The sequence below is a fragment of the Lepidochelys olivacea genome (genome assembly GCF_965140295.1).
Source record: "Lepidochelys olivacea isolate rLepOli2 genome assembly, chromosome: 21".
Taxonomy (NCBI): Eukaryota; Metazoa; Chordata; order Testudines; family Cheloniidae; genus Lepidochelys; species Lepidochelys olivacea.
The window spans coordinates 5,925,225-5,952,482 of record NC_140431.1 but is presented as its reverse complement, the minus strand read 5'-3'; the positions used below and the strand labels follow the sequence as shown (position 1 = coordinate 5,952,482).

The following is a 27,258-nucleotide window of genomic DNA, read 5'->3' as shown; positions in this document are numbered from 1 at the left end:
GGATTGCATTCAGAAAAACGAGTGTAAATTTAGTTTGCAAAGTATAGGAAGGAAGGAGAATGACTTGGCATTCCCATCTGTAAAATGGGGAGTAATTTTGGCTTTATAGTTAAAATAGTTTTAAAAATAATATTAAGCAACACTACAACGCTTGCTCTCTTCAAAGTGCTCTACAGAAATGAATTTAATAAAATTTGACAAATCTCATGACATGAGTATTTATAATTTCATCGATAATTAATTTTACGGAAATGTCATGCTGCTTCTATCAATGTACCACTCTTTCCCTTTTAATCACGACCATTAGCACAGTGGTGAGGTGCTCTGATTTACTCATTGCATTCTGGGAACATCGCTCATTGTCCTGATTGCATCCACTTTGATGTTGTTTTTAAAAAAATAAAAATAAAAAAATAACACGGCTCTGCCCAGATTTGAGATGGAGCAAGGATATGGGACAGAAACTATTTCCATATAGTCTCGAAAGGAAGATGTACTCTAGTTGACACTTCGCTCTATTATGCATTTCATCTGACAGCTGCTTCCTGCTGGAGGAATTTAAACGGGTTCAGGTTGGAGGAGGGTATTAAAGGTGCGTGGATGTGGGGCAGACAGCCATTGCAATGCATATGCAGTCACTAGTTATCATATCCTCCTTTCTGAGATGTTTGCAATATGGAAATTGTATTGACTGCCCGTCTGTCTTTGTCCTCTTGTGTCTGATTGTACTTTGATTAAATCCAGGCCAGAAATTAAATAATGTGGCATTCAGGAATACTTTAGTGGTGTTTGTTTTTGGTGTTTGTATTAAGTTTGAAACAGAATGCTGCTGGATCTTCATTATTCATCAAGAAAAACCTGCAATTTTGATTTTAAATGGACGTCCTTTTTACTTTGTGTGTCCTCCTGGGAGGTGGCAGGCTCCGGAAGGTTGGATTTATTGTAGTATGAAGAGGATATGAAATACCAGTAGTCAGTAGGAACCATTGTTTTCCTTGTAGCAGCAATAGGATGAACTTTGCATTGGGCTCAGTGTTCTTAAGGTGCCAGAAGTACTCCTTTTCTTTTTAGTGTTCCTAATGTAACTCTCAGAGACCCCTCACAGCCTGAGAGACCAGAAAAAAGGTCAGAGAAACGCATAATGGTATTTGTCTGGAACCCTGAGTGTTTGATAAGCTCTATAGACAGGAATCTCTTTTCTCTCCTCGGAAGTGTGGCCACTTCTGAAATAAAACTTGGCAGTTCAGAATTGCATCATGCAAATTTAGGGTAGTATGTGACATTCATCACTTTCTATCCTCAATAGTGATGTGTGAAATTGCAAGGGGAAATTTTCAGGTAGCATTGTTGAAATTCTGCTTTAGCCATGAGGCTGGAGCTAAACCCCACCTCGTTTACTCATAAGTTAGTTTCATGACCTCAGCTGGCCAGGAGATGAGCTTTGTTTCCTTCATGAGATGGTACCTCCAGTGTTGCATACGGGGCACCTTGGGTTTTACAGAAATAGCCATCAAGTACAGGCCACCTTCAGCTCTGCTTTGATTGCATGCCTTAGATAGTATGGCTGTTTTTAAAGCTGGTCTTTCAGCTTGTGGCCTGTCACAGGTAACAGTCTGGGGTAGGTGCTCTCTGAGTAGATTGCAAGGCTATTTAAAAAACAAATCCAATACAGTTGCTACCTGTGAGTGGTCCACCTTCCTTCCCCTCCTCTCTCTTGGATTTCTGCCAGAGCTGCCCTGTGGCATGTCTCCAGTGAATATGACATTCCAATAAGGGCATACAAAAATGGTATTTTGGGAGAAGGTTCTGTAGCATAATGGAGCACCCCGAAGGGGAGAGGGGATTTTTCTCATGTAATTCTAATACATAATCATTGAAATTATGCATGGTGTTAACTGTGAACCGGTCTTCCATCCTGCAGTTTGTTAATGCTAATAAGCAGTAGCAAATATCCTCAGTGGCCAATGATGGGACACTAGGTGGGGAGGGCTCTGAGTTACTACGGAGAATTCTTTCTCTGGTGTCGGGCTGTTGGGTCTTGTCGAAATGCTTAGGTCTACTGACTGCCTTATTTGGGGTCACGAAGGAATTTTCTCCCCGGGCACATTGGCAGAGAGACTGTTTTTTTTAGCCTTCTCCACAGCATGGGGCACGGGTCACTTGAGGTTTAAACTAGTGTAAATGGTGGATTCTTTGTAACTTGAGTCTTGAACTCATCATTTGAGGACTTCAGGAACTTAACCAGAGGTTATGGATCTATTACAAGTGCAATGAGAACTAGGACAAAGCCATGGTGGATGCAGCACTGTTAGAGGAGAGGGAGAACCAAAATACACATGGGTCTGTTCTGTACCTTAAAATGTCCATCTCCTCTCATTTCATATACTTCAGATATATGTGGTGTGTGTATATATACATAGACTGTGATGGTCCCTTCTGGCCTTAAAGTCTGAGAGTCTATGTGCAGCCCCTCAGGCCCAAGGATTCATGGTCAAATGGGATCCAGGAGGGGAATCTTGTACCTCATTATCAAATGGTTTTGTTTTAATGGGATCTTGACTGACAGCAGGAAATAAACCACTGACCTATGACCAGTCCTGCAACAAAAGGTTTCTCTAATCACTGCACAGCCTAGCCAAGGAATGCTTTGGCATCTTGTTCTTCCACATGTCAGGGTGAGGTGCACTGACTTTACAGACAGACTGAATCTTCATTTTGGTTTTCAATTTCTCATTATTTTTAAGTCTCTTTTTTTTCCCAGCTTATGCTGATGTCTCAAGGGAGATGTTTCTTAAAAACCATTAGTTAGAGGGTTTCTTATATTGTTGATTTTCAGGAGTTTCTCAATCCCTTTGACCAGTGTTTTGTGTGGTGTGTGTGTTTGGTAACTGGAGATACTCATGCAAACAGTGTTTGTCTATTAGAAAGTCATGAACTTGTACTGCTGATTTAATGATGTAATGTGATGGTAGTATCATAATTAGCTGGTATGAAGAATGCTGATATCAGATGTTTAAGAGCCTGGCGTTAAGTAGGGAATAAGCAGAAGACCAGATAGAACTTCAGAAAAACACAGAGCCTATTTTCATGCAAATAACCATCCGTGTTGCTTATCCACCTTGGTATTTAATATCCCTAGCTGAATAATAAATAGGATAAAGAGAAGAAAATTGCATGTTAAAGCAGAATTGTGTCTAATGAGGATATTTATCAATTTTGCCATTAGGAGTCAGTGATTCTTGAATATTATCTGTACCTTCCCACAAATGGCATCCTTTTACATTCTTCGTCAATATGCCAAGAGTTGCAGCCAAGAAATATAATAGTGCAGTTCCGTCAAGGTGGTTCATAAACCATGAGACAGTAACTGAAGCACTGTGTCACAAGAACAAAGATGAAACTTCCTTACGCGCTTCAGTTTTATATTATGGCATTAAAACGTCTGCTTGATTTGTTGATTTTTCTTTGTGGTCCACATGCCAAAAAATTTGTACACATTTCCAGTGTTCTGCGTAACTGGAAGGAATAGAACTGTCACTTCAGCTGTGGGGGAATGGCTGGCTTAATGGATTGGTAGTGGGGGAGAATATATCACAGCTCATCCAGAAAGATGGTAGTTAAAAATCTGTGGCTCTTAGGTGCTTTCATTTCAGCTCCTAGTGGACATGCAAACCACCCCGCACAATGGATTAGTCCTCTTTTTGTCTCTCTCAGCCTAGTGCCCAAGAAGCAAAGGGGTCATGGAGGCTGAATGGCCCTTACACCTAGAGGTGGTCCCTCCCTGAGGGGAACGGCATCTTGACAGGCCAGTGTGAACAAACGTTGACTTGCCGTTGTCCTTTGTGTACTTGGTCCATGGAAAAACAGGAGTTCAGTATGTAGGGCTGCCAATCCGGTATCTCTTCACAGAACAAAACGTACAGTTGTTCTTTAAGATGTGGGATAAGGGGAGGGGGAAGCAAACTAGTAATCCTGGTGGAAAATTTTGAATTGACTCTATTTTTTTCTTCAAATATACAGCTTAGTTCCTTGCTGTAAATTGAAATGTAAAAAAGTGATCCAACTCCCCTCGCCCCACCTCACAATAATAATCATAATTAATAATATAATAAAATGACTGGACAAAGGAAAACTCCTGCTTTTGGCTTTTGGCCTGAATAACAATGAAAATCCAGATTCTATTGGGCATTCATTATAATGATGTCAAAAGGTGCCAGGAGATAGTGAATGCATAAGTAAAGCAAGAATGACATAGTCTTACTCTTTGTCCATACTTCAGAAAGAAGCTTAGGTCTCTGGGGAAGCAAGTTTATTTGTGGATCTTGAAACTTTTGATTTACCCATTGTTGGCCACATCTTGCACTGTTTTGAGCCTATTCAGCTCTCCTTGACTTCTGTCAGAGTTGTGGGAGCTCAGCACCTTTCAGAATCAGACTTCTCTCCCCATCCCAACTCCCTGGAGCATGAAATGCAATACCATTTGGCTGTTTCATATGAGGTACGCAGAGACAAAGCCCCAACCTGGATGTCTGTCAAACTTGAGTGAAATTGTCTAGATCTGAATAGATTATAGAAATGATTAGAGTGCAAGCAGCATTATAGAAATAGACTGTAGAATAGATTATAGAAATGATTAGAATGCAAGCAGCAGCCTATGCTTGGAATAGATTTGGACAGATTCTGGGAGGAAATCTCCAGTCAGCACTAAACTTTGGTACAAGGTTCTTTTGAAGATTCTGAAATGTTTGATTCACTTAAATTTTTTATTTATTTTTGCCATTCACTTCCATGCTTCCTGCTTTCATCCAGGACCAAAACTGTTGATGTACCAGCCCGCAACAAAGCCATAAATGCTGCGAATCTCCCAAGAGACTTAGTTTTGATGAAATTCCGACTCCAGTTGTTCAGACTCAGGAGCAGCATCCTGATATTTGGCCACTAATTAAAACCCAAATGCCAATCTTCTTTGTGACTGACTTGTCTCTAGAAACTAACAGTCATCAGACCCACAACTTGGTGCTTCCGGGCTCCTAAATAGTTTTATTTTCCCTTGATACTATAAGTGTATCTTGTTCCATGATTCTTCTCACCCTTTTAAGTGTATTTATAGCGTGCCCATTATTATGACCCACGCAAGACCAACAGAGCACGTAGCACTTTAAATTAAGACACCCTGTGTACTTCAAGGAGCTTATCTAAAGCTGACACTACATAGCTAGAGTGAAAGACAGTAGATAGAAATGAAGTAAGATGAGGACAAGAGTTGGAATAATTCATCATCCTATGACATTGGCTTCACTTGAGCCTCACTTTGTATTGGTTCCATTTTTTTAAATGTTGGTTGTTTAGAAACATTGTAGTGTATTATACGATGGTTGCGTTCATCACTAATATTTGAGCAAAAGATTATAAATGCTTAACCTGTTCCAACTGCAAACTTGACACTGATCTTCTGTACAGCACTCTGTACACTTGCAGCATGTTAGCAATGAAGAAAAATATATTGTTCTCCAGAATAAGGGATGAAATAGTTTATGAATCTCTTCTGAAGAGCTGGGGAAACCTTACTAGCTCAAGAGAAACAAATAGAGAATAGTCTGTGATATTTTAGCTTTCGATGAGCAGAGCAAATGTCATCTTTGGGTTTTTTTCCTTTCCTTATTGTGTATCCAGAATAGAGGCAGATGCAGTATCTGAGGAGTAAAGTGGGGTGAGAGGGGTTAAGTGAGAGAATAAGCACAGTAGCAGCTTTTTAGTTTGTTAAAATAGATTGTTCATTCAGTTGTCGGTGACGTGATGAAAGTGCATTTTGGTCCCTCTCTGTCTGGAGAGCAGGGTGTAAGACAGCCAGCTAGATGTCTCAGAAATGCCAAGCATTCAGCTGCTAGTCAGCCCATATCTAGACTGGGGCAAGAGAAATGAGATGGCAGATTGCTGGGGTAGGGGCTGAGACTCTGATATACATCTGTAGATTTATTTCATCCTTCTCACTCTAGAGTTCAGTAAAACTCTGTAGTTCACAACTGTATGCAGAGTCCAGCAGACCAAAGGTTGTCATCTGAGAAATAAACACCCCATTGATGGTCTTGTTTTTCTCTTTCACCCTAACAGAAAATGAAGGAGTACCTGGAAGGCAGGAACCTGATCACTAAGCTCCAGGCCAAGCATGACCTTCTTCAGAAGACGCTGGGAGAAAGTGAGTCTGGGACCCGCTTGTCACTGCATTAGACAGTCATCCGTAGTTATTGAATTAGTCAGCTGACTGAGCGTAACTGTCCGAGATTACCAGAGCTAAGTGGACATATTCATGTTTTATGAATTTATTTTTCCAGCTTGCTTGGTGCAGCACTATATGGGTGCTTGAGTAATTGTGAAAGGCAAATGCTTAATGAGATACTAATGTGCCTCATCTATTTGTTTAAATGAAGCATGTGCCCACTCAGGGCCCCCCTACATTAATAATCTGAATAGAGGTAAACCTTGTGATTTACTGTTTACTGCTGATCTTAGAAGCATTGCCTCATTAGGGTGATAGAAAGGTTGCTTGCATGGTAGATGAGCTGCTTTTCACCTCTGTAGGTTCAATCCAAGCCAGACTAATACAGCAGAACATGACCTTTACTCGTGGAATGTGCAGACAGAATGTGTTGCCCCCGCATCTACTTGGCACGAACCAGCAGTCAAGATTGAATGTACCCATCGCTGCTGGCCAAACACACACCTCAAGCAATGCATCCATGTCTCCATGCAAACCTCCCCTGCCAGCATTTGTGGAGGGGATGGATTGGCAGTCTCAATATCTAGTCTGAAATGGCTTGACTCATAGAACCTTAAGTTTACATGATAGCAGGGCCTGCTCCTCTTTGCTAGGTGTCTGAATTGAAGGCCACAAAGTTTATAGTGCACAAGTCATCTTCTGGATGAGCATTTAAACTGTGTGCAGGTTGTGAAGTATTGGCTTTCAGGATAAAAATATGTTCTCGGTCTCTCTCCTTCCCCAAAAAAGCTTCATGTTGATCAGCCCAAACCTGCAGGAAGTGAGGAAAGGATATTGAGATTCCCTTGTCTCTACAACTGTCCTAGGAAGAGGGGGAAGGGGAATCAGAAACACTGTTTCCTTGGCGCATTTTTCCTCTGTCTCTAAACATCTCCAAATGACACCCAACCTGCCCCTGTGACTAATCACATTCCTGGTTCATAGCTGACCCCTGCATACCATGACCTCTTTCCTCTTAACCTGCCTGCCCCTTGAACTGATTTCAAGCTGAGGGGCGGAAGGCAGGAGCAAGAGGAATGTTTAATGTGTTGGTTGTATCTCTCTAGATTTAGAGGCCCCTGCTGTTTGTGGTTGCTTTGCAATGCTTGAACTTCTTTGGAGCTGAGCTTGTGAAGGGATCTGGTGCATGTCAGACAGTGAGAGAGAGCCACTTAACAGCAGGTTTTTTGTGTGTTGTTTTTTATCTGTGAGATCAAAGGAAACTGAGGTGCATTATGCCTCCAATCCAAAGCAAGGAAATAAATGGCATGAACAGAGTTGGGTGCTCAGCATCCAGCCCCATTTATAAAATGTCACTTAACTGGGAGTGGGTATACTAAAACCTTTTTCACGCATTGTGTCAGCCACTCTTCAGGAAGTTTTGCCCACTGAAATGCAACATGTAGCTGCATCTCTCCAGACACTGGGGAGTACATGTTTCTATTTTCTTTTGCTTTTTTCCTTGAGCTTACGTTTTATCACTCCTCTTGCAAATTACCTTAATCTAAAGATGACAAGTTCCGGTAATAAAAATACCAGCAGGTCTTCCTTTCGACAAGTAATTATGTCTCTGACTGTCCACATTTGTCACTGTAACGTAAGAGCCCCTTGATGTTGCCTCAGCCGTGTAATTTATATGTATGAATATTCCGTGATGGCAGTGGGACAGATGGTTGGGAACTCTGGTTCTGAATAACCTTTTTATAAATTATGCACCATTTTGGTTAAATGAGCTTTTACGCAGGGAGGGGACAGTGGCTGATCACAAAGTGTTCTATTGATTCTCAGCAATCAACAATTAGCCCTTTTCCTTTGCTCTCTTCTATCCAGGATCAGGGAGGCATTAAAACCTGGAGGGGAAAGGAGAGCCAAATCATTAGCTGGTGTAAATCAGCATAGCTGTAATGTTGATTTATACCACCTGATGGTCTGGCCTGGAATGTTGGGTTATCAAAGGTACTTGCCAAATACTGTGTCTCCTTTTTTCCTTACTGTGCTATTTTAAAATGCTGCCTGTCTCATCAGCAGCCATGGTAGCTTGGTCCCCAAATTGCAAACCGAATGAAAGTTAATGGAACAATTTAGCAAATATGATTGCGGAAAATATCATTAAAGCTCTGCCTCCTGAAATAGCTAAATGCTAGCACTTCGAGCCTGTGGGCTAACAAATCAGAGCATGTTTTCAATCTTCCTAAGTGGTTTCATAAAGTATAATCTCTCTCTCCTCTCCCCCCCCACCCCAGCTCCCTTGGGGGGAGCGGAGGAGGGAGAGGTTGAGAAGCCTAGTTTTTTGGCAGTGGAAGTCAACAATTAGAGTGCACGGGAACCAATTTTCAGATCAATGCTTTCCAAAGAAAGAGTCCTCAGGCAGCTGAAGCTGGTTTCTGCATTTCCTGGTCAGCCACCGAGGAGCCTTGCCAACAGGGACGGGCTCTAGTGATCTTAATAGCAACAGTTCTTGGGGGAAGCAGCCACATTGTTGCTCCTTAAAGTTGTTGTTCTCCCTCTTCCCCTCCTCCCCCCGTTTCCAAATTAAGGTCTGCATGTCCATCAAAAGCGTTTTCCCATTTCTGTTCCCTGGTGCAAGCCTTTATATTGCTTTATTTGTCTCCCTAACAGGTCAGAGGACTGATTGCTCCCTTGCCAGGTAGGTATAGCTAAAATAAACATTGTTTCAAAGAGAGCCTCTTCCAAAAAGACAGCTGACGAAAGGAGTCGGTCACCAGCTCGGGACCTGTGTAGATTAGGAAGATGAGGTGGGGTTTGCAAATTTCCTGTTCAGCAACACATCTTTAAGCACCGTTGCCTTTCTGCTCTAGAGGCTAAATGGTGTTCGAGTTCACTTACACAACATTGCTAAACGCACCTCGTTTTTCTAACCTAGATGAGGCCCTTGACTCTTCAGGATTTATCCACGGGGGTGGGGCGGAAGACAAGAAGCCAAGCAGCATCTTGAAGTGCTTGTGATTGCTTCATAGGAGGGTGGGGGAGAAGAGAATGGTCATAGAGGCGTTTTCTTCTCCTTGCCCTGCTGACCTCATCTGGCCTGACATGGAATTGGATTGCAGCACAGAGAGAGAGGCCACGAAGAATAAATATTTTGCTGTAACTGGGGGGCCAAGTATCAATCACGGTGCCACTGAAGTCACCAAATATATGAAACTCAGCCTCTCATCATGAGGGGTGGGGGGAAATGATTTTGATGGGGCTTTCTGTGAAATGTAACAGATCTGTGTCTCTGAATATGTTTTTTGGGGCTGTGTTGGCCACAGGGATTGTGCAGCACGCTGGCTTCTTAACAAAGTGAGGGTGATTACTGCAGATCTGAAATCATTACTCTATTTTCCCCATTCCTCACAGTGAAGCGGAGCTGACAGGTCCTAATTAGAGTCTGACATCTGTAATAAAATATTATTCATTGTGAACAACTTTAAATATCAGAATCATTGTCACCAATAGTCTAAAATATACCTCACTGCTTGTGACAGCTGACGAAATCTGTTCTCTTGCTTTCTCTCACTACAGCTCATTGATTAAAAAAAAAATAAAAAATCATTTCTGCAAAATGAACGCTATAATGGTGATTCTTAAACACAATAAAATTGACATACTTAGAATTCAGCAGTTAACTGTCCTGGCAGGCAGCTGGGCTGAATGATCCATTAGGCTTTCTCTATCCTTCTCCCCGATTTAGTTTTACAGAAACATAAGAATTTCTAAACCCCAAAAATAAGATAAAAGGAAGGACTTTTAGCAGAGCAGGCTCAGACCTCCTTCAGATCAGGCACTAATATCCTCCTGCATAAACAGTAATTATGAAGCCATTTGTAATCGTGATCTTGTTGTTTGGAAAAGGTTTAATTTGGTGTCAATTTTTTATGTTTTATCAGAGGTTATTATGAAGAACACATTAATATACTTATATTAACAGCACAGAGGGAAACCAGTTTACTTTTTTCTCCCCCTCTCCCTGTGGCTTTAAATCAGGGGACTCAAACATGCAGCCCATGGGGTTCTTCCCTGCAGCCTGCCAAGCTCCCTGTGCTGCGTGCCCCCCCTTTCCCTCCCCAGCGCACCACTGCCCCCCCCCCCTTTCCCTCCGCAGCGCACCACGTCCCCAGCCTACCTCCAGGCCAGGGGTGGGCAAACTACAGCCCCGGTCCGGATGCGGCCCCTCAGGGCTTTGCATCCAGCCTGCAGATTTGCCACCATTGTGGTGCTGAGGGCCCCGCGCAGCTTCCCTGCAGCCCGGGGGGGGAGTGGGAGCAGCGAACTCCCTGAGCTGCCCTTGCCTGTGGGTACCTTCCCTGAAGCTTCCATTGGCCGGGAACGGGGAAGTGAGGCCACTGGGAGCTTCAGGGGAGGTACGCACAGGCAAGAACGGCTCAGGGAGTTCTCTGCTCCCCTTCGCCCCAGGGCCACAAGGACAGGGTGCCCACCGCTTCCCAGAGCGGACTGGCACGGGGCCGGGGCCAGGGCAGGCAGGGAGCCTATCCTGGCCCACCGTGGCACATGCCCCTGCCACCCTGGAGCCGGTCCAGGTAAGCGGCACCGGGCCGGAACCCCAACCGCCCCTGCACCCCAACTCCCTGCCCTGAGCCCCCTGCCTGCACCCCAACCCCCTGCCACACCCCACTCTCCCTCCTGCTTCCCAACCCCCTGCCCTGAGCCCCCTGCCGTACCCCGCACTCGCTCCTACACCTCCTGCACGGGGGCGGGGGTGGAGTGGGGGGCAGCGGGCGTGCGGGGGGAGTGATGTGGCTCTCGGGCCAATGTACGAGTTCTCCTGTGGCTCTCCTGGTGATTCAAGTTTGAGACCCCTGCTTTAAATCATCCAGTATAATGGACCTACTTTGGAGGGGTGCTCTCTGAAAATTATAACCAACTGGATTTAGAGTGAAGGGGTTTATATACTGAATTTCCATATGGTTGGAAGGAAGAGGTTAAGTACAGGCTTGTCAAGGCAATCTGCTCCCCTGTTCCAGTTTCAGGATTACAGTGCTTTTATATTAAATTACTTAGTGTTTCCAAAGTTGCTGTGAACTGACAGAGTGTAGATGATTGAAATTGTTTTCCATATCTGGCTCCTTTCCCCACCAAGACTAATGAGTACAGTTTTTGAAATACCCTTCAAGCAAGTATTTTGGTTGTCAGTGGTCACCTTGACATTTGCCTGTGTTCTTTCCTCTCCATCTTCCACCGATGATCTGTTGTGGGCTTCTGATCAGTGGCAGACGCAGCTCTACTATAAGGAAGCAGGTAACAAAGAACTCATTGAAGCATGCAGCTCTGTGTGTGGGGATGTGGGGGTTATTTTTACGTCTGTCTCTTGCATAGGAATTTTTTGTATGTTCTTCTTGAATGTCTGGGAATGCAAGAACTGGAATGGTAAAAACCTGGATCTTCCATAACCTTTTGCAGCACCTTTTTGGGCAATCACAAACTTCATTTTTATGTTTTTTTGATATTTTGAGAAAGATCTGGTGTCCAGAATTCCATACAAGTTCAGTGCAGTCCTATATTCTGAGGCTGTAACTTCTAGGCAGGCATTGGATGAGATATTCAAAGCCATCTGTTGGGTTTTGACATACATCTTCTATTAAAATTAATGGCAACTTGGAAATCAGGACTGATCTTTTTGTGTTTTGTACAGTGAGTGGATTGTTCATACTAAACCAACAATAAATAATGATATTGGAAGGACTTGGAGCTCAGGTGTTCCCAATTACTGAACAATCTTGGTTAAAGGCTGATACTGAATCAGCTCAAAACTTCCAGTTGTTCCAGTACTTGCCCTTCTATAGAGCCTTCCATCAGAGGGCCTCAAAGTATTTGGCAAACATTAATGAGTTGTTTCAGAGCAGCAGCCGTGTTAGTCTGTATTCGCAAAAAGAGAAGGAGTACTTGTGGCACCTTAGAGACTAACCAATTTATTTGACCATGAGCTTTCGTGAGCTACAGCTCACTTCATCTGATGCATACTGTGGAAAGTGTAGAAGATTTTTTTATACACACAAAGCATGAAAAAATACCTCCCCCCACCCCACGCTCCTGCTGGTAATAGTGATCACTCTCCTTACAATGTGTTACACATTGTAAGGAGAGTGATCACTTTAGATAAGCTATTACCAGCAGCAGCGTGGGGTGGGGGGAGGTATTTTTTCATGCTTTGTGTGTATAAAAAGATCTTCTACACTTTCCACAGTATGCATCAGATGAAGTGAGCTGTAGCTCACGAAAGCTTATGCTCAAATAAATTGGTTAGTCTCTAAGGTGCCACAAGTACTCCTTTTCTTTTTATTAATGAGTTGATTATCACAGTGGGACATAGGACAGTATTATCCCCATTTTACAGATGGGGAAACTGAGTCACAGACCGTAAGTGATTTTCCCCCATGCCATATAGTGTCTGGAAGAGCTTGGAATAGAACCCAAGCTGCTTGACTCTCTGCTGCTTCTTGAGCCATGTTACCATCTTCCTATTCATCATGTGGCATCGTTAAACTCTGTCCCACAGTAGTCTTTCTGAAGAGCAATAAGTGTGTTAACTATATGGTTCATATGAGATAGACTCTTGTTGAAAAGTATAATTTGTCTGTTAACTTGTGACAGAATAGGGCAATGTATTTATCCTATTTTAGTTTATCTTCACCCATGACAGGTGTGTGTGCTTGTATCACTCTCTTCTGTGGGTGGAACTATCAGACCTGCGTGTCTGTGACATCATTACTCGCTAGTAGCTGCAGCCTACGTAAAGGATAAGCATGACTGCTGCACTAAGGTTCATAGTCCATGGTTTCCTGCTGACACACATTATTTGTACTGCTTTTTATTCTCTTTTTAACTCACATCTCTATTAAATAAAGTTGTAACTGCACTCTGGCCATACCTTTCCTCATAAAAGTGACTCCAAGGAATTCTAAGGATGCTTTTTCTGTCCATAGTGGATCACTTATTGCCTTTTAAACTATGCCATTTTAATAACAATGGAACTAGATCATGTTATCCTGGGATAGGAAGGAGCTGGGGGAAAAATTTCACCTCGAATAAAGACAAGAATTGACTTGAAACATCATTTCATCTGCTCCTCCTTTGGTCCCTTTTACATTCTTGAGCTACAGCTTACAAAATCTGTCGGCTGACACTTTTCATTAGCCAGAAAGTAGGTCGCAATTGCTGTTAGAAGACCTTGTGTACCAGGATAGCCAGCACCATGCGTGTCTTAGTATGTTCGTAGTTTAAGGGAAGGGCCGATTGTATTTTACATTTTTCTTTCCTATTTAGGAAATTGTAGGCAAAATGTCCCCTGCTATATTTTGAGCCGTGATTATAAGCTACGTTTAAAATCCAGTGTGCTGCTTTTTGAAAACCCACTTTCCATGTTGCATCTCAAGATTTTTGGCTTGATCATAATTTAGTGTGTGGGCTGCTGTGCCGCAGTTAGATGAAAGGTATAGTCTTAGCTCTTTCTGGATGCTGGAGCCCAGAGCAGCGTTTGTGGAAAGAGCTGCTGTGAATAAAAGCTATAGAAACTGAAGGAAAATCTGAATCTTTATTCTCTAACTGCACATGTAGAGAATTTGCATTTCATGTTTTGCAGGCTCTCCTATGCAGAGCTGAATCTTCTGAATACCCTGAACAACTCTGTTGTGGAGATGGTTGCTTTGTTTACACGCTAGTAACACTCTTTCAACAGGAAGTGAAATAGCTGTATGTCTGACTGTTGAGAGCCATTCACAGTCGTGTTTGAGGGCTCGCAATGTATTGTGTAATTGACTGGAGATGACGTACTAGACCCTGTGACTCCAAAACTTAAACAAAAAGCTAATCTGTTTGGGAAAACAAATGTCTCTGTGCCTCAAATCCACATGCAATCACTTGCGTGTGGCTCTAATAGTTGTTTTGAGTGTGACCTACCAATTTAAATTGCACATCGTTCAAAAATTGTAATCTCTTTGAGGACAGAGAATGTGCTTCTCTCTCTAAAGTTCATTTGGTGCCTCTCTGAAATAAGCTGTGAAAATCTGTGGTGCTATTTGGATGATTATTAATAAACTCTTTGTCATTCATCAAGTAAGCTGCAGGTTTCCATAGTGTTTCAAAGCACTGTTGTATTGTGAAGTGGGTCCCCTTTTACAGTGTGCAGAAAGCTAGTGCAATCCAGATAATGAGGAGGAAAAATTGTTAATTGCAAAATTACATTGGATGTTTTTCTAAAAGATCTGCTCTGGGAATTACTTTGGGGAAGTTCCCTGGCCTGGGTTATACAAGAGGTCAGACTAGATGATCACAATGGTCCCTTCTGGTCTTGGAATCTATGAATTAAGGGAATTCTACAGCCCACTAAAAGGAAAATCACTAAACCTTTTTAAAAAAGAATTGAATTAAGTCACTTAACCTCTGTGCCTTAGTTGACTCTTTCCTAAAATGCGGACAGTAATACAGTCCCTCACAGATATTGCTGGAGTCTAATTGTTGGCGAAGTATTTTGTGATCCTCTGAAGAAAGGGGCTAAAGAAATGCAATAAATTGTTCGCCTATTACACAACTTCATCATTGAATTGCTTATGGTGGAAACTGGCAAGCTAGAAAGTGTCATTTACTGTGTTCTGGCCCTGGCCCAAAGAACAGCCTGCACTCCAAGCTGTCATTGTGAACTTGTATTTTTACAGTACTCAGTGCTTAGCCCAAAGGTCAGTCAGCATGTGACAGCTAAAATGTTTTTGCAGTAAAATGTCAGGAGCTTGTTCTGCAAAACCAAAATTTGTCATGTTGGGGATAAATGGAAATCAATCCGAAAAATGCACAAATACAGAGCCATGAGGGCTGACTGTGGAGAGACCAGAAGGCCACAACTTTGCGTGAGCATGCGCTGCACGGAATGAAGGGAGGGCATAGTAGATTAGCCCTTACTCTCCTGTTCCTTCCCTGGCACCTTGTGCACCAGTTGAGCACAGGCGTTGTGCAGAGTTAGTCATTACGGCAGTACCAACTGGCCTTCTCAAAGAGTGAGCTTGGCAAAGCTGGCAAGCCACTCCATTGGTGCTTCCAGAGGCATTGCATGGAGCTGTGCCCTAAAGATGTTAATGCACCCCAATAACTGTCTTCTCCACCGAGTCCAGATCAGAAATGGTGGTCCTTGGTTTTATTTTATTTTATTCCTGTATAGCTTGGGATGGCAGTTTCCATCTCTGCAAAAGGCAATGTTATTTCTCTAGGATAATTCACAAACCAAATAGTACCTTCCTCAGAGACTATGCTTCAGGCCCTGTGGACAGCTCTTTTCCCAATCCCTGGCAGAAGGTGTATTGCTCCATGAAGTTTTGCTTGTGGATTTCAGAGTTGTGTTTATTTCTCGGTCAGCTCTGTGCTTGACTATTTGTTTTAATTTTCTCCCTTGGTTGCTCAGGACTCGAGCCAAGCCATTCCCCTTGTGGTGGAGAGCTGCATACGATTCATTAGCAGACATGGTAAGTTTACTGATGAAAAACTAATCATTTTTTCAAATGCCCCTTGACAGAATAATTCAGGCAGGACTTTTTTTTAAAGGGTCTTTAAACTCATAAAGAGGAACCAGAAAACCTATATTTGGATCCCGCCCCGAACTCTAGGAAAGTTCACATCCAAATTTCATAACCCGAGTCCATCCAGCTCTAATTTAAATAAAGCACATGGCCACTTCAATGTGCGGATGTCTCTTGTGAATGTTTAGAGTAGCCTGGTGCAGAACGTGTGTGTTGGAATCCTACAGCAGGCGTGACTAAGAACTCACCACTGTCCACTCAGAGTCAGTAGTTCTGCACTATTGTCTATCCTAAGCACAGGAAGACAGAGTGGCTGCTGCAGGCACTGGATGTGGGGAATGCTAAGCACTAAATAGTGCCTCCTACATGTATCCTTCCTTCCCAGCGATGAGTCACTTCGCTACTGCAGAAGTGTTCAAGTTTCCTTAGGTTTCATTCAACGTGGGTCCCATAGCTTCTTGTCTTCAGTCTTACATGAAGTTGGAAGATTTTTCCCTCTGACTGGGGCAACGTTACCAGGCCTTTGTGTTCAAGTTGTTCCTGTGCCTTTATCTCTCTTCTTGTCATATAACGTCCGTACCCCCCCCCCCCCAAAAAAAAAAAAAACTGTCTTGCCTACTTGCAACTCCGCCCTGCCTGGAGTTCTGAGCTGCTGTTATTGCCCACAATATTCACGTGACCCTTCAGGGGAGCTGAGGTGCTGATTTATTTGCTTGGATAAAGGATAAATGTAGCCTTTTAAGATAAACCTCTTCCATACATTTTATTCTAAGTTGTGTGTGTTTTTAATTAAACATTATTTAATAATAGCATGAAGAACAACTGCTAGTCAATAAGCTTGTATAGTGATAGGCTTTGTTTTCATCTAACCAATACACAGAGCCAGAGAATAGGTCCAATTGTACTTTCCTTTTGTTTTAATCATGATTGCACGTTGGAAACTATTGTATAGGTTCTCCGCACTTTTTCCCTGTTGGAGTACTAAATAAAATGTATGCTAAAGAAAGCACAATTTGGGGTTAGAGACGTGCTCCTCCCGTACAAATCCATGTCAAAGGAGAATTATAAAGAATTGATTGCTTGACCCATTAAAGTTCAGTTCTGTAACATGGTTATTACATCTTACATCTGAATTGATGCTTTTGAATAAAGATTGCCCTGTAGATAGTGGATTGATTCCATTTTCATTCTCAGTTTGCAGCATTTCGGTATATATTTTTACTGTGCAATATGATGTGTGCTGATGATATCAGGAATAATTAAGGGCCATATAACACAAGAGTGTCATTGCCTGGGGATTCAAATAGTACCATAATTTATGAGAAGAAGAGCTGGCCACAGATGATCCAAAATAGCTTATTAGTTACATATACAGTGACATAAACATACATAGAGCTTTGCAAAAGTCAAACTCGCCGCTCCTGTTCAGAGGCGTGAACAGATACAGCCCTTTCCTTGTGCTGGAATTATTTTCGAAGTTAGAACAGTGGTTTTAAATGTTTGCTGCTTATATTTCATGTTCCAGCAAAGATATTTTATAGGAATCCATTGGAATCCATCAACTACTTGTCCCCATCAGTTTTAATGCTTAACTACTCTACTGGAATACCCTGAAAACTCCCCTAGAGTACCAAGTCACATTAGTGGTAGTTATATTCTGTAATTTCAATTGGATAAGTTCTTCACTTCTTGTCCTAACTGTTTCCTAATGTTGCTGTTAAAGAATAAGAAGTTGCTGTGTTCTACCCAAGGAGTGGCTTCCATGTGTAGGTTGTATATGAGTTTAAGCTTGTAGAGTACTTTGTGCTCCTTCCTTCTAGTGAGGGAGGGAAGTGAATATTTTTCACTTTCTTCCTGATGTGGAAGGGGAGTTAAGTTCTCTTTTATCCCTTGTATTCTTAGATTTTTGCAGAAGGAAATTTTCCAAAGGGTGTGAGAATGGGTGGGTGAAATTCTGTGGCCTGCGTTGTGCAGGAGGTCAGACTAGATGATCATAATGGTCCCTTCTGACCTTAGTATCTATGAATTTGGCCTGTCCTGCTTATTGGCATGGTTGTAATGTTCTAGATGGGTGGGATCCCACCCTGATTGTGCCTAGGCTGGGCAGAATTTCATATGTTGTTTTTTTTAAATAATTTCAACAGCTGATATCAATGTTTATTTTTAAGTGTAATTTAAAATTTTTGCAGTTGCATAAAACGATGAGCTTTAAGCATTTTTTAAAAGTTGTATCAGAATTTTCACAATTACAGGAAATTATGTAGGGGTCAGATGATGTCTTAATGAGCGTACACATTAAGATTCAAAAAGTTAAAGCATTATAAACTGTTAAAAGTCAAATTGTCAACATCACATGCCAAAATATTTCAAGTAAATATTCTTAAAACAAACTAAGTTCTCAAGCAGCGTTTTCTTACTTTGCCTATTTGTAAACTTCAGTTATCATAGGAAATATTTTTTGTTGGTTTGTGATTTATGGTGAAACAGACATTTGCTGACACTTTTTCCCATAAAAATCGCATCTTTTCAAATGGATTTTTCAATATTACTTTGCTAGATGTGGAACTGAGTTGAAATCTTGGATTGTCATTGTGGGTTTCTCTTATTGCCTTACAGGGCTGCAGCATGAAGGCATATTCAGAGTGTCTGGATCGCAGGTTGAGGTGAATGATATCAAAAATGCATTTGAGAGAGGTAAGGAGGGTGTGTTCTGTATCATACAATCACCACAGGTGTTACCATTCTAAAATACCTTTAGTGCTTTGGACACAACTGATTGTGCCCTAGGTAGTATGGTGGTGGTGGTGGTGGTTTTTTTTTTTTTTTTTTAGTTCTACATTTCATAAATGACTCCAGGCAGAGAAATTTTTTTTCAGTGCTCACTAAGCTTGAACATATAAAGTCACTTGATATGTTATGCTTCATGTCTTGCAACATCACCATATAATAATCACTCAGAATTTTGGCACCTGTCGTGTCGGATTGTTTAATGACTGCACACATCTCCGGAGGTGCAGAGCATTTCCTTCTTGGGTTTAACTACCTAGTCTGTTTTCCTCCACCTTGTGAATAGACTCTATTCCATGCCTGGGGTGGGATCTCTTGCCCCTGACATTTCTTGTAAAGCAATATGACTACATTTAGTCTAATCACCACCAAGTAAGAGTCCATTTCAACTCAGGCTCATTTCACTCTTATTTGGAGCGCTTTTGTTGGGTTTTTAGCTTGCATATACGATCGGCCTTATGCACAAGCAACTCCTTGGGGGTCCTCTGACACAGCAAGTCACATCTGACCCGGTCTCCCTGCCACAGTGGGATCAGAGAGAAAGTTAGCTTTCAGGTCAGTCCTCACAATTTGTGGCCCCCTTCTTGCTTGGGACTCTGAAAAATCACAAGGCTGGTCCTGCTTCCTCATACATTTCATATTACAATTCATGTGTTGCTTGCAAGTTTTCATGTTCACATGTCTCCATATCCCAGATACGGGAGCACAGCAAATTGCTATCAGTGAGAGGAGAGAGATCTTCTGCCTAACCATGAGGTTGTTGAGACTACAATGCATTTGTCTTTTATCTGAGAATGAAATACCTTGGAGAACAAAGGAAATGCATGTGTGGTGGGGGTGAGGGCTTACAACACCAGACTGAAAGACCACCTTTCTTAAAGGACAGATGCCAGGCATTTCAGGGGAAACAGCCAGTTATTCCAGTATCACTGTCCCAAAATAAATGACACTACTTATTTTAGCTTCATTTTGCTTGTCTCTCTAAAGAGGATGATATACAGAACTGACTAAGTTAACAATAATGTCTGTGCAGTTTATTACTTCATCCAGAACCCTTGGTAGCAGTTAATATCAAAGATAATGCTCTGGTTCATAGTGGGCCATTTATTATCCTGTGTGGTTATTAAAGTAATAGGCAAGCTTTGGTAATTTCAGTCACATAATGGATATATATAGCTTCGATTTGAGGTTTGCCCAATCATAAAATCTAATTATATTAGATGGGGAGTTTTCCATAGGGAACAGCTCCGTCAGTGTGTGTCTTCTTTTTTGTAACAGACGAACTACAGTATAGATAGTCACAAATTAACTGCACCAGAAACTTTATTTTCTTAGCAATCCAGCACAACATGTCTCCTTCTAAGACTTGTAAAGGTAGTGATTGGCACAAGCATTGGCCTGCTGTGCAGGCCCCAAAACAACCCCACAGGGAATCACAGAGCTGCTTAGGAGTTTGTGGCCATGTGCTTCCTATCTTCTATAACCCTGTTAAGCAAATGCTGGGTCTGTTCCCTCCAACCAAAAACACCTGGACTGAAGAGCCTCCCAAAGTTACCACAGCTCCAGGAGTAATTCCACCCCCAATGTGGTCGTAGGTCAGGGACTCTTCCTCCATGTGTTGGGCTCAGATGAGAAAGTCCAACCCCTTTATTTGCCTGACTGGGGGCATGCAGCCACCTCTAGCCACAGAGGATGGCTGCCAAGGACCTTTCTTGATTGCTGTTCTCAGTGGACAGCTTCCCAATCACCCATTACCTGCTTAGTGTTTGGGGGAATAGGGAGTAACCTTTGGATTAAATGGATCCTTCTTTCTGGCTGAGACATGTCCTTCTAGCAGAGCAGCCAGAACCTCTGTCTACCAAAGTTCTTATTCTTCCTCCGTACCTCCTTTTTTTTTATTATTATTATTGTTTGTTTGTTGTAACTAGGGGAGGATCCATTGGCTGGAGACCAAAACGACCATGATATGGACTCAATAGCGGGAGTTCTGAAACTCTATTTCCGAGGGCTGGAGCACCCTCTGTTCCCAAAGGAAATCTTTCATGATCTGATTGCCTGTGTCAGTAAGTAGATGAACGAATTATGTTTTACATTTAAATAAAAGACCTGCAAAAAAAAATGCAGATGACCCTTTACCAACCCCCTGCCCCCGTCTCTCCATCTTCTGCTCCCCATTCTCCCCCCCCCCCCCAATCAAATTTATGGTAATAAGAGCAAACTTTTATTGCACCAAAAATGTTGATTTTATTTTCCATCATAGCCTGGAGAACGTTTTTTGAGCATCCCATCTTCATCCCTTCCCAAAATATTTCTCCTAATCCCTTTTAGGCTCTGTGCTCCAGCCACCATCCAGGGAGGACGGCTCAACTCCCTCTTTGCAGGACTCCTTAATCTCATAGCAGAGCCTGTTTAGGAAAGTGAAGCAGAGAACAGAATGAAGTGGATCCCTCAGGATCTGCACCAGAGCAGCACGCTTCTGAGATGGTGGGCACAGCACCTTCAGAGCCAAAGCTTCATAAGTAGTTTTTTAAAAATAATAGTTTGTACAAAATGCTTCTTTAAAGGTCTCAACTCAGAATGTGCGTGCAGCTGCCATCTTGGAAGCCCACAGTTCGAGGAGAGATTTCCTGCTAGCCCCAGTGTTGATGCTCTGTATGTACATGCAGCACATCTGTCTGGCGCATGCCATGTATTTCCAGAAGGGAAGCAGCTGTGTGTTTTAACCAATCTGAATAACCCTTCTGAACCACAAGGAAGATTCCTTATGGAGTCTCACTACCGAATGTATAATGTGAGAGCGATCACAGTCCTGGTATAAACAGCTTGGATTATTTCAAAGCTTTTTCTTTTTTGTTGGAAACCAAGTTGAAATGGTCCCATTATTGCCGAATCATTCAGCAGGAAAGAATGAATCTATTGTCCAGGCAGTGGAATATCCATCAGCGGCAGCCTTTGAACTGGAGCAAAGATAACTGCTTCCGAAACAACTCATGGTTTTCTTCTCACAGTAAATGACTTTACAAAGCTTAATTCATATCAGATGAAAAGAAATCTGCTCCCAAATAACTTCATCCTTCCAGGGCTGAGGATTTATGCTGCCCACTTTTTTTCTGTCGTCTGCTGCACGCAGAGCTTTTAGCTCACCCTTCAGCTATGCTAATCTATTTTCTGAGTCAGACCAAACACTTTTTGTTCAACACCCACCTTTTGTAGCTAATTGGGATGAGCTATTGTGTTGGATCTAGTGAAACAGACATCACTCAGTGCACCCACACTCAGGGAACCGGCAGATAGATTACATGTACCATGTATCTTTGCAATAAAGGGCTTTGCAGAACAGGTTATGCATACATTACATCCTCCTTTAAGGCATTTCTGGAGAACATATCATACACGTTACAGGAAGCAGATAGTCCCTTTCTTCCCCAAGATTCTATGCTACTGTGTCTTGGCTCCTATCTTTAATAATTTACACCCTAGTGTAGGGAACCTCCTCGTGTGCTGCAAACGTTTAGATTCAGTGACTTCAGGTATGGCCATGGTGATATAATAACTCTGCATGGTGCTCTTTCCTCCTTTCAGCAATGGATAACTTACAAGAACGAGCAGTACACATCCGGAAGGTCCTTCTGAGCTTGCCAAAAACCACTCTGATTGTAATGAGATATCTCTTTGCATTCCTCAGTCAGTGAGTATCCCTGAAAGCACCAGAGCTCTGCAGTCGATGCTGGGGTTGGTATAAATGTATTGCATGAGAGGACTGGAGCTTTGACATTCTGCAGTTTCTAATCCAGAGCAGCAGTTTAGGATACAAGTGGCAGTCTCTTTGCCGGTAGCAGTTTGTTGCCTCTCAGCATGCTTACTTATCTATTGTATCTATTGTGCTGGGCCTGTCAGCATTGCAAATGGTGACTAGAAAAAATTTCAGCAACCTCAACAGAGTTCTTGAAATGAAAATTCATATTACTGGAGTTAGCCTGGTAAGCTAGTGGAAGGGCAACATGAAGGAACAGGGTCTGGGTCCCAGGCTAGCAAGAACTGGAACTGCTGCAGACTCTGTCCTTGTTGGGGTAGGTGGGCTCAGAATGCATAAGATCCTTACTCCCCATCTGGTGGCAGAGGGAACCCAGCCTTATTCTCCTTGCATGCTTGGGCCTCTTGAGGATGCTAAGGGGAGGAAATGCTGCATCCAGACACGTACTTGACCCCTGCATATATACTATATGGAAGCTGATAACGTCAAATGGGTGGTCCAGTGCTATTGTCCTTCATCATGTTCACATTGGGGCAAGTACAAAAAAGAGAGTCTGAATTTGGGAGGAGATGTTTAAATTCTCTGTGGTATATACACAGTATTCGGGCCTGAATCAAAATCCGTACACTCCTAAACTTTGGCAGAGACTGAATCTGAACTTCACATCCGACACCTTTATAACAGACTGAACAAAAATTCTGGATCAGAACATCCCCAGAAGTTTTTTGGATCTGGTTCTAAATTTTGCAGCCTCCCTCCAGAAATCCCCAAAGTTTCCTGAAACGTTATACGAAAACCAGGCACTGTCCCAGTGATGGTATGTTGGCATTGTTCTGTAGATTCCTGTCTGGTGGACCAATCGCATCAGGGCAGTGACAGTACAAGACGAGTCAACCTTCCATACTTCAGAGCTGAATTCTGAGGCACAGCCCTGCAGAGCTCAGTCATCTTAATCTCATCATTTTGGCAGCCTGGAGAATGGATGTCTCATCCTTTTCCTCATGATGGGTTTAACGCCTTGTACTGCAATTTGAGGTTTCAGCTATAAATAACTTACAGAGGGATATGGAACCTCTTGCCCTTTCTCTCATTTGTCTCCCACAGGGCATTAAAACTAGCTAGACAAAGCAGCCCTTTCTGCCCTCACTGTGACTCCAGTAAAATGGAGAAAAATTCGGCTTCTGGAATGGATTCATGCTCCCATTGGAGAAATAGTGTGTGTTTAGTTTGTATGGAACTTGGGAAATATATTTTCTACAACTGCTTTGAGAAATCTTATTGATTTTAACTAATAAGTATGTTGTGGCCATTGAACGACCAGTCTTACACAACAGTGCAACAGACATTATTCATGAAATAAAGCATAGCCCTAAAACTCAGAGGACCAAACTCTGTTTAGACATGCATATGCAACTCCCACTGACTTCTGGAGCTGAAATAAAAATCACCGTAGCTTGTTGAATTGTGTTGGCTCCTAATTGGATTAGCAGCACTTCCAAAACTAACGTGAAAAGCAAAGGACTCTAAATAAAACCCAAGGCTGACTTCATAGCAAAACTGAAAGTGATGTAAATGCAACCTCAGCCTGCAGACATACTCCCTAAAGTTGTGAAATCCTCAGTACTACAAACTAAATAGGCCCAGGCCTGGTCATACTTGGATGGGAGACATTCTAGAGTAACCCAATATGCAGCAGGAGATGGAAGTGTTGTTTTAGTAGATTACACTCTTCCTGCTAAGTATTGAAGGGCTGCCCCAGATTGATGGTAAAGTCATCGTATTTTCTAGGGAAACTGTTTCCACTTGCGATAATTACGGAGCCCATTTCACTTGACATAAGCTTAGTGGAATGTTTGCTCACCTTGCATCCCATCTAACTATCATGGCTAAATATGTATTTTCATTGAGATGGTATTTTTCTTCCTGTCCTAAATGCTGTGCGCTCTTATAAACAGCTTTGGGCAATAAGATTTCTCAGAGCAGTTGTGCTGATGTGTTCCGTCTCAGAGGTGGCTGCATTTCTATGGGGAGGTGAAGTGATTCCTGCATGTGTAAATTTGCAAAGCACTTCAGACTTCTTCTGGATGCAAGCAGGTTATTAAAATAAGATAGTATTATTTTGGTTTTACTGCTAATGTGACAATCTACATTAAATAATTCAGAGACTTGAGTCCTGTTACCTGTGTTTGAGGCACTAGTACATCAGCTGCTCTTGAGAGATGCCCAGTCTCTTATGTAAAACTGGGTAGTGAGTTGAAAGACCCTTATTAAACTGTTCCAGGGCATTTGTTGAATCCAATCCTATATATTGCAGAATTTGTTATTGCACTGCGGAAAACCAAAAAACATTCACAAAATTACCACTGTCTTTTCCTCCATCCAAGCTATGGCATGGGAAAGGGATACTTTGCAGTGCAAGAGGAGAAACTTTCCACAATAGTGCTGTGAAATTCTTCTACGCCTTGGGATGCTCATTCCACAGATGTCACTTCTGGAGTCATTGAAGTGAATGTTCCCTTCCAGCCTTAATAGCTTTTAATTATTTTAAGACGTGAACTAGAAAATAGGGTCTTTCAAGGGGCTTGTTTTGGAATTTAGCTCTGTGTTTGGTGCTTAACCATGAACTGGTGCCTTGAAAGGGTTAAATTACAGGTTTGGGGTTAACATTTATTCAGGTTCAGGAAGTGTTCCTGTGCAGACTCAGTGTTCCGGCTGCACTTGGCAAATCCTACAGATCGGCTCCAGGAAAAGCAGCTAACAAGGAACATCTTGGTCTTTGGGAGGGGGTTTGGTTTGGAGAATACACTACCGAACTCACGCTACCAAGCACAGAGTCCGGCAGAGGAGATCAGGTTTTGCTCTGGAACTGGATGCAGGGCTGTAGTGAGATTATAAACAGCAGTCATAAAGCAGGATATGCTTCTGCTTGCGAAGTCAGCTCCCCAAAGCCTTTCAAAGCAACACAGTCCCCAAACCTTTACATCCCTTGCAGGTTTTTAGCTCCAACTGGCCTTGCTTTTCTACTTCAAAGGGCTTCAGTTGAGCGTTGGCTTATTATTGTGCTATTGGGAAAGAACTCGGTTTCAAGGAGGGTGCAAATGGAAAGAAGCAGAAGGGCTCCTTGGTGGCCAGCTCCCTTGCTGTGATGTGTGGAGCAGCAGTGGCTCAATCGGGCCTGCCTTGGCCTCCTGACTGGATGTAAGGTGTTAACACAGCAGCTGCTATGGGAGCGGGGTGCAGAGAGTCGACCGCATGTAAATAAATCCCTGGCATGATATTCAATCTGCGTGAAGAATATAGCTATTGAAAAGAGGAACAGTCTGACATTTCCTTTCTTTCCCAATACTGCGTGTGCTGATTGAGGGGGATGTTAGGGAAATGGAAAAATGCCTTCGCAATTGAATAAAGAAATCAGCAAGCAGCAGAGTTTTCTCTGTTTTTTCAGTACAGATTTCAGCTAGGAATCTGTCTTCATGCTAGCCCTGTCAGATCAGGTTGTCAGATCCGCGGAGGTGCATCTAGAGGAGTTCCTCCCTCCCCAGTAAATGACATCAGCCTTATTTTTCTTTTATTGACCCAAAACGTTCTATTCCCAGCAGAAGGGGCTTAAAGAGCAGAGCACCCAAAGCTAGCCCCCTTGATTTAGATGTTGGTTCCCTAGCAGGAGGTGTCGGTATTGTTGGCTCATACTAATCCTCTTCTCCCTGTCTTTTGCAGTTTATCTCAATTCAGTGAAGAGAACATGATGGATCCCTACAACTTGGCCATCTGCTTTGGGCCCACACTGATGTCTGTGCCTGAAGGCCACGATCAGGTCTCCTGCCAGGCTCATGTCAATGAGCTGATCAAAACCATCATCATCCAACACGAGAACATCTTCCCAGGACTGAGAGAACTGGAAGGCCCAGTCTACAGCAGGGGTGGAAGCACTGAGGATTACTGGTACAGTAGGAGCCATTAGGGAGCAGAGGAGGGGGGCCAGCACTTAGTTATGTTCTCATTAACTAATTGTGTGTTGTAGTCATACACACTACATTTTGTTGAGTTCCAGGGTCCAACACTAGTCCCAGAACTTAAAGGAGTTCAAAAAAAAAAAGGGGGGTGGTGGAAAGAACAAGATGGCTCTTGTCCTGTCAGGGAGCCAGCGACTGACATGAAATAGGCCCTGTAGGAAATAGCCAGTGAACCAAATGTCAAACCTGTGCTTCATTCTGTTGAAGGAGAATAAATGACCACAGTTAGTCTTGTAGCTGTGATGATCATACTCCCTTGGAGGAGGACACACAGCCACTATTTTGATGGTGTTTGTCCCTTATATTGTTCTTTCTTTCCTCATTTTTCTGCCTGTTCTAAGTGACAGTGCTTGAGGTACAGGGTTGATTGCAGTTGAACCTAGAAAGCTGTAACATGGGCTAGTTTTCAGGACAGTACCGATCGGGGGAGAGGGGGGGTGAAATAGAAAATCACCATTTCCATCCAACCAAAACCCCAGGAGGCCTGGCCCTGCATTCTGTTAGAAGGCAGCATCTGGAAACAATTGAGCCAGAGCGGCTCCTGTCATCTGGGGTGGAAGGTTGTGGAGGGAGGGGGAAGGGAGGTGTTTGCTTTCCTAGTGGTTGAATTGATCTTGCCCACCTCCTGCTGACAGGAAGAATGTTTAACTGTCTCGCTGCCCTTGCCCCAGGAAGGCAAATGATTTTCTTGTATTGATATTAAAAAAAGAAGCAAGTCACTCTATTGGCAGAGCTTGTTGACTTTTTTTTATACCGTATTACAGGATAGGATAACTCATCAACCATCTGACCACCAGATATGAGATGTGTGGAGAGGCTGTTTTTAACAAAGGGCTATTGCAATGGCATTTTGATTGATTTACTCTTCATGGCTTGCATTGGTTTTACTGGCTGGCTGAGCTGTATGGACTGACTTTTAAATCG

General features: G+C 42.7%; 1 protein-coding gene across 5 annotated transcripts in view; it reads left to right on the top strand.

Annotated features, from left to right (window-relative positions):
- The window catches only part of SRGAP2 (SLIT-ROBO Rho GTPase activating protein 2), a 206,936-nt gene that overhangs the window by 159,293 nt on the left and 20,385 nt on the right, over positions 1 to 27,258 (top strand). For 4 of the 5 annotated variants that reach the window (XM_084611232.1, XM_084611230.1, XM_084611231.1 and 1 more), the window contains 8 exons: positions 6,112 to 6,196; positions 8,876 to 8,903; positions 11,485 to 11,515; positions 15,666 to 15,726; positions 18,397 to 18,474; positions 20,496 to 20,630; positions 22,150 to 22,255; positions 26,039 to 26,263. In XM_084611232.1, the coding sequence (XP_084467358.1) occupies positions 6,112 to 6,196; positions 8,876 to 8,903; positions 11,485 to 11,515; positions 15,666 to 15,726; positions 18,397 to 18,474; positions 20,496 to 20,630; positions 22,150 to 22,255; positions 26,039 to 26,263 (749 nt within the window). Of the gene's footprint in view, positions 1 to 6,111; positions 6,197 to 8,875; positions 8,904 to 9,140; positions 9,781 to 11,484; positions 11,516 to 15,665; positions 15,727 to 18,396; positions 18,475 to 20,495; positions 20,631 to 22,149; positions 22,256 to 26,038; positions 26,264 to 27,258 lie in introns of those variants that run through there. The other variant, XM_084611234.1, reaches the window with a different exon arrangement.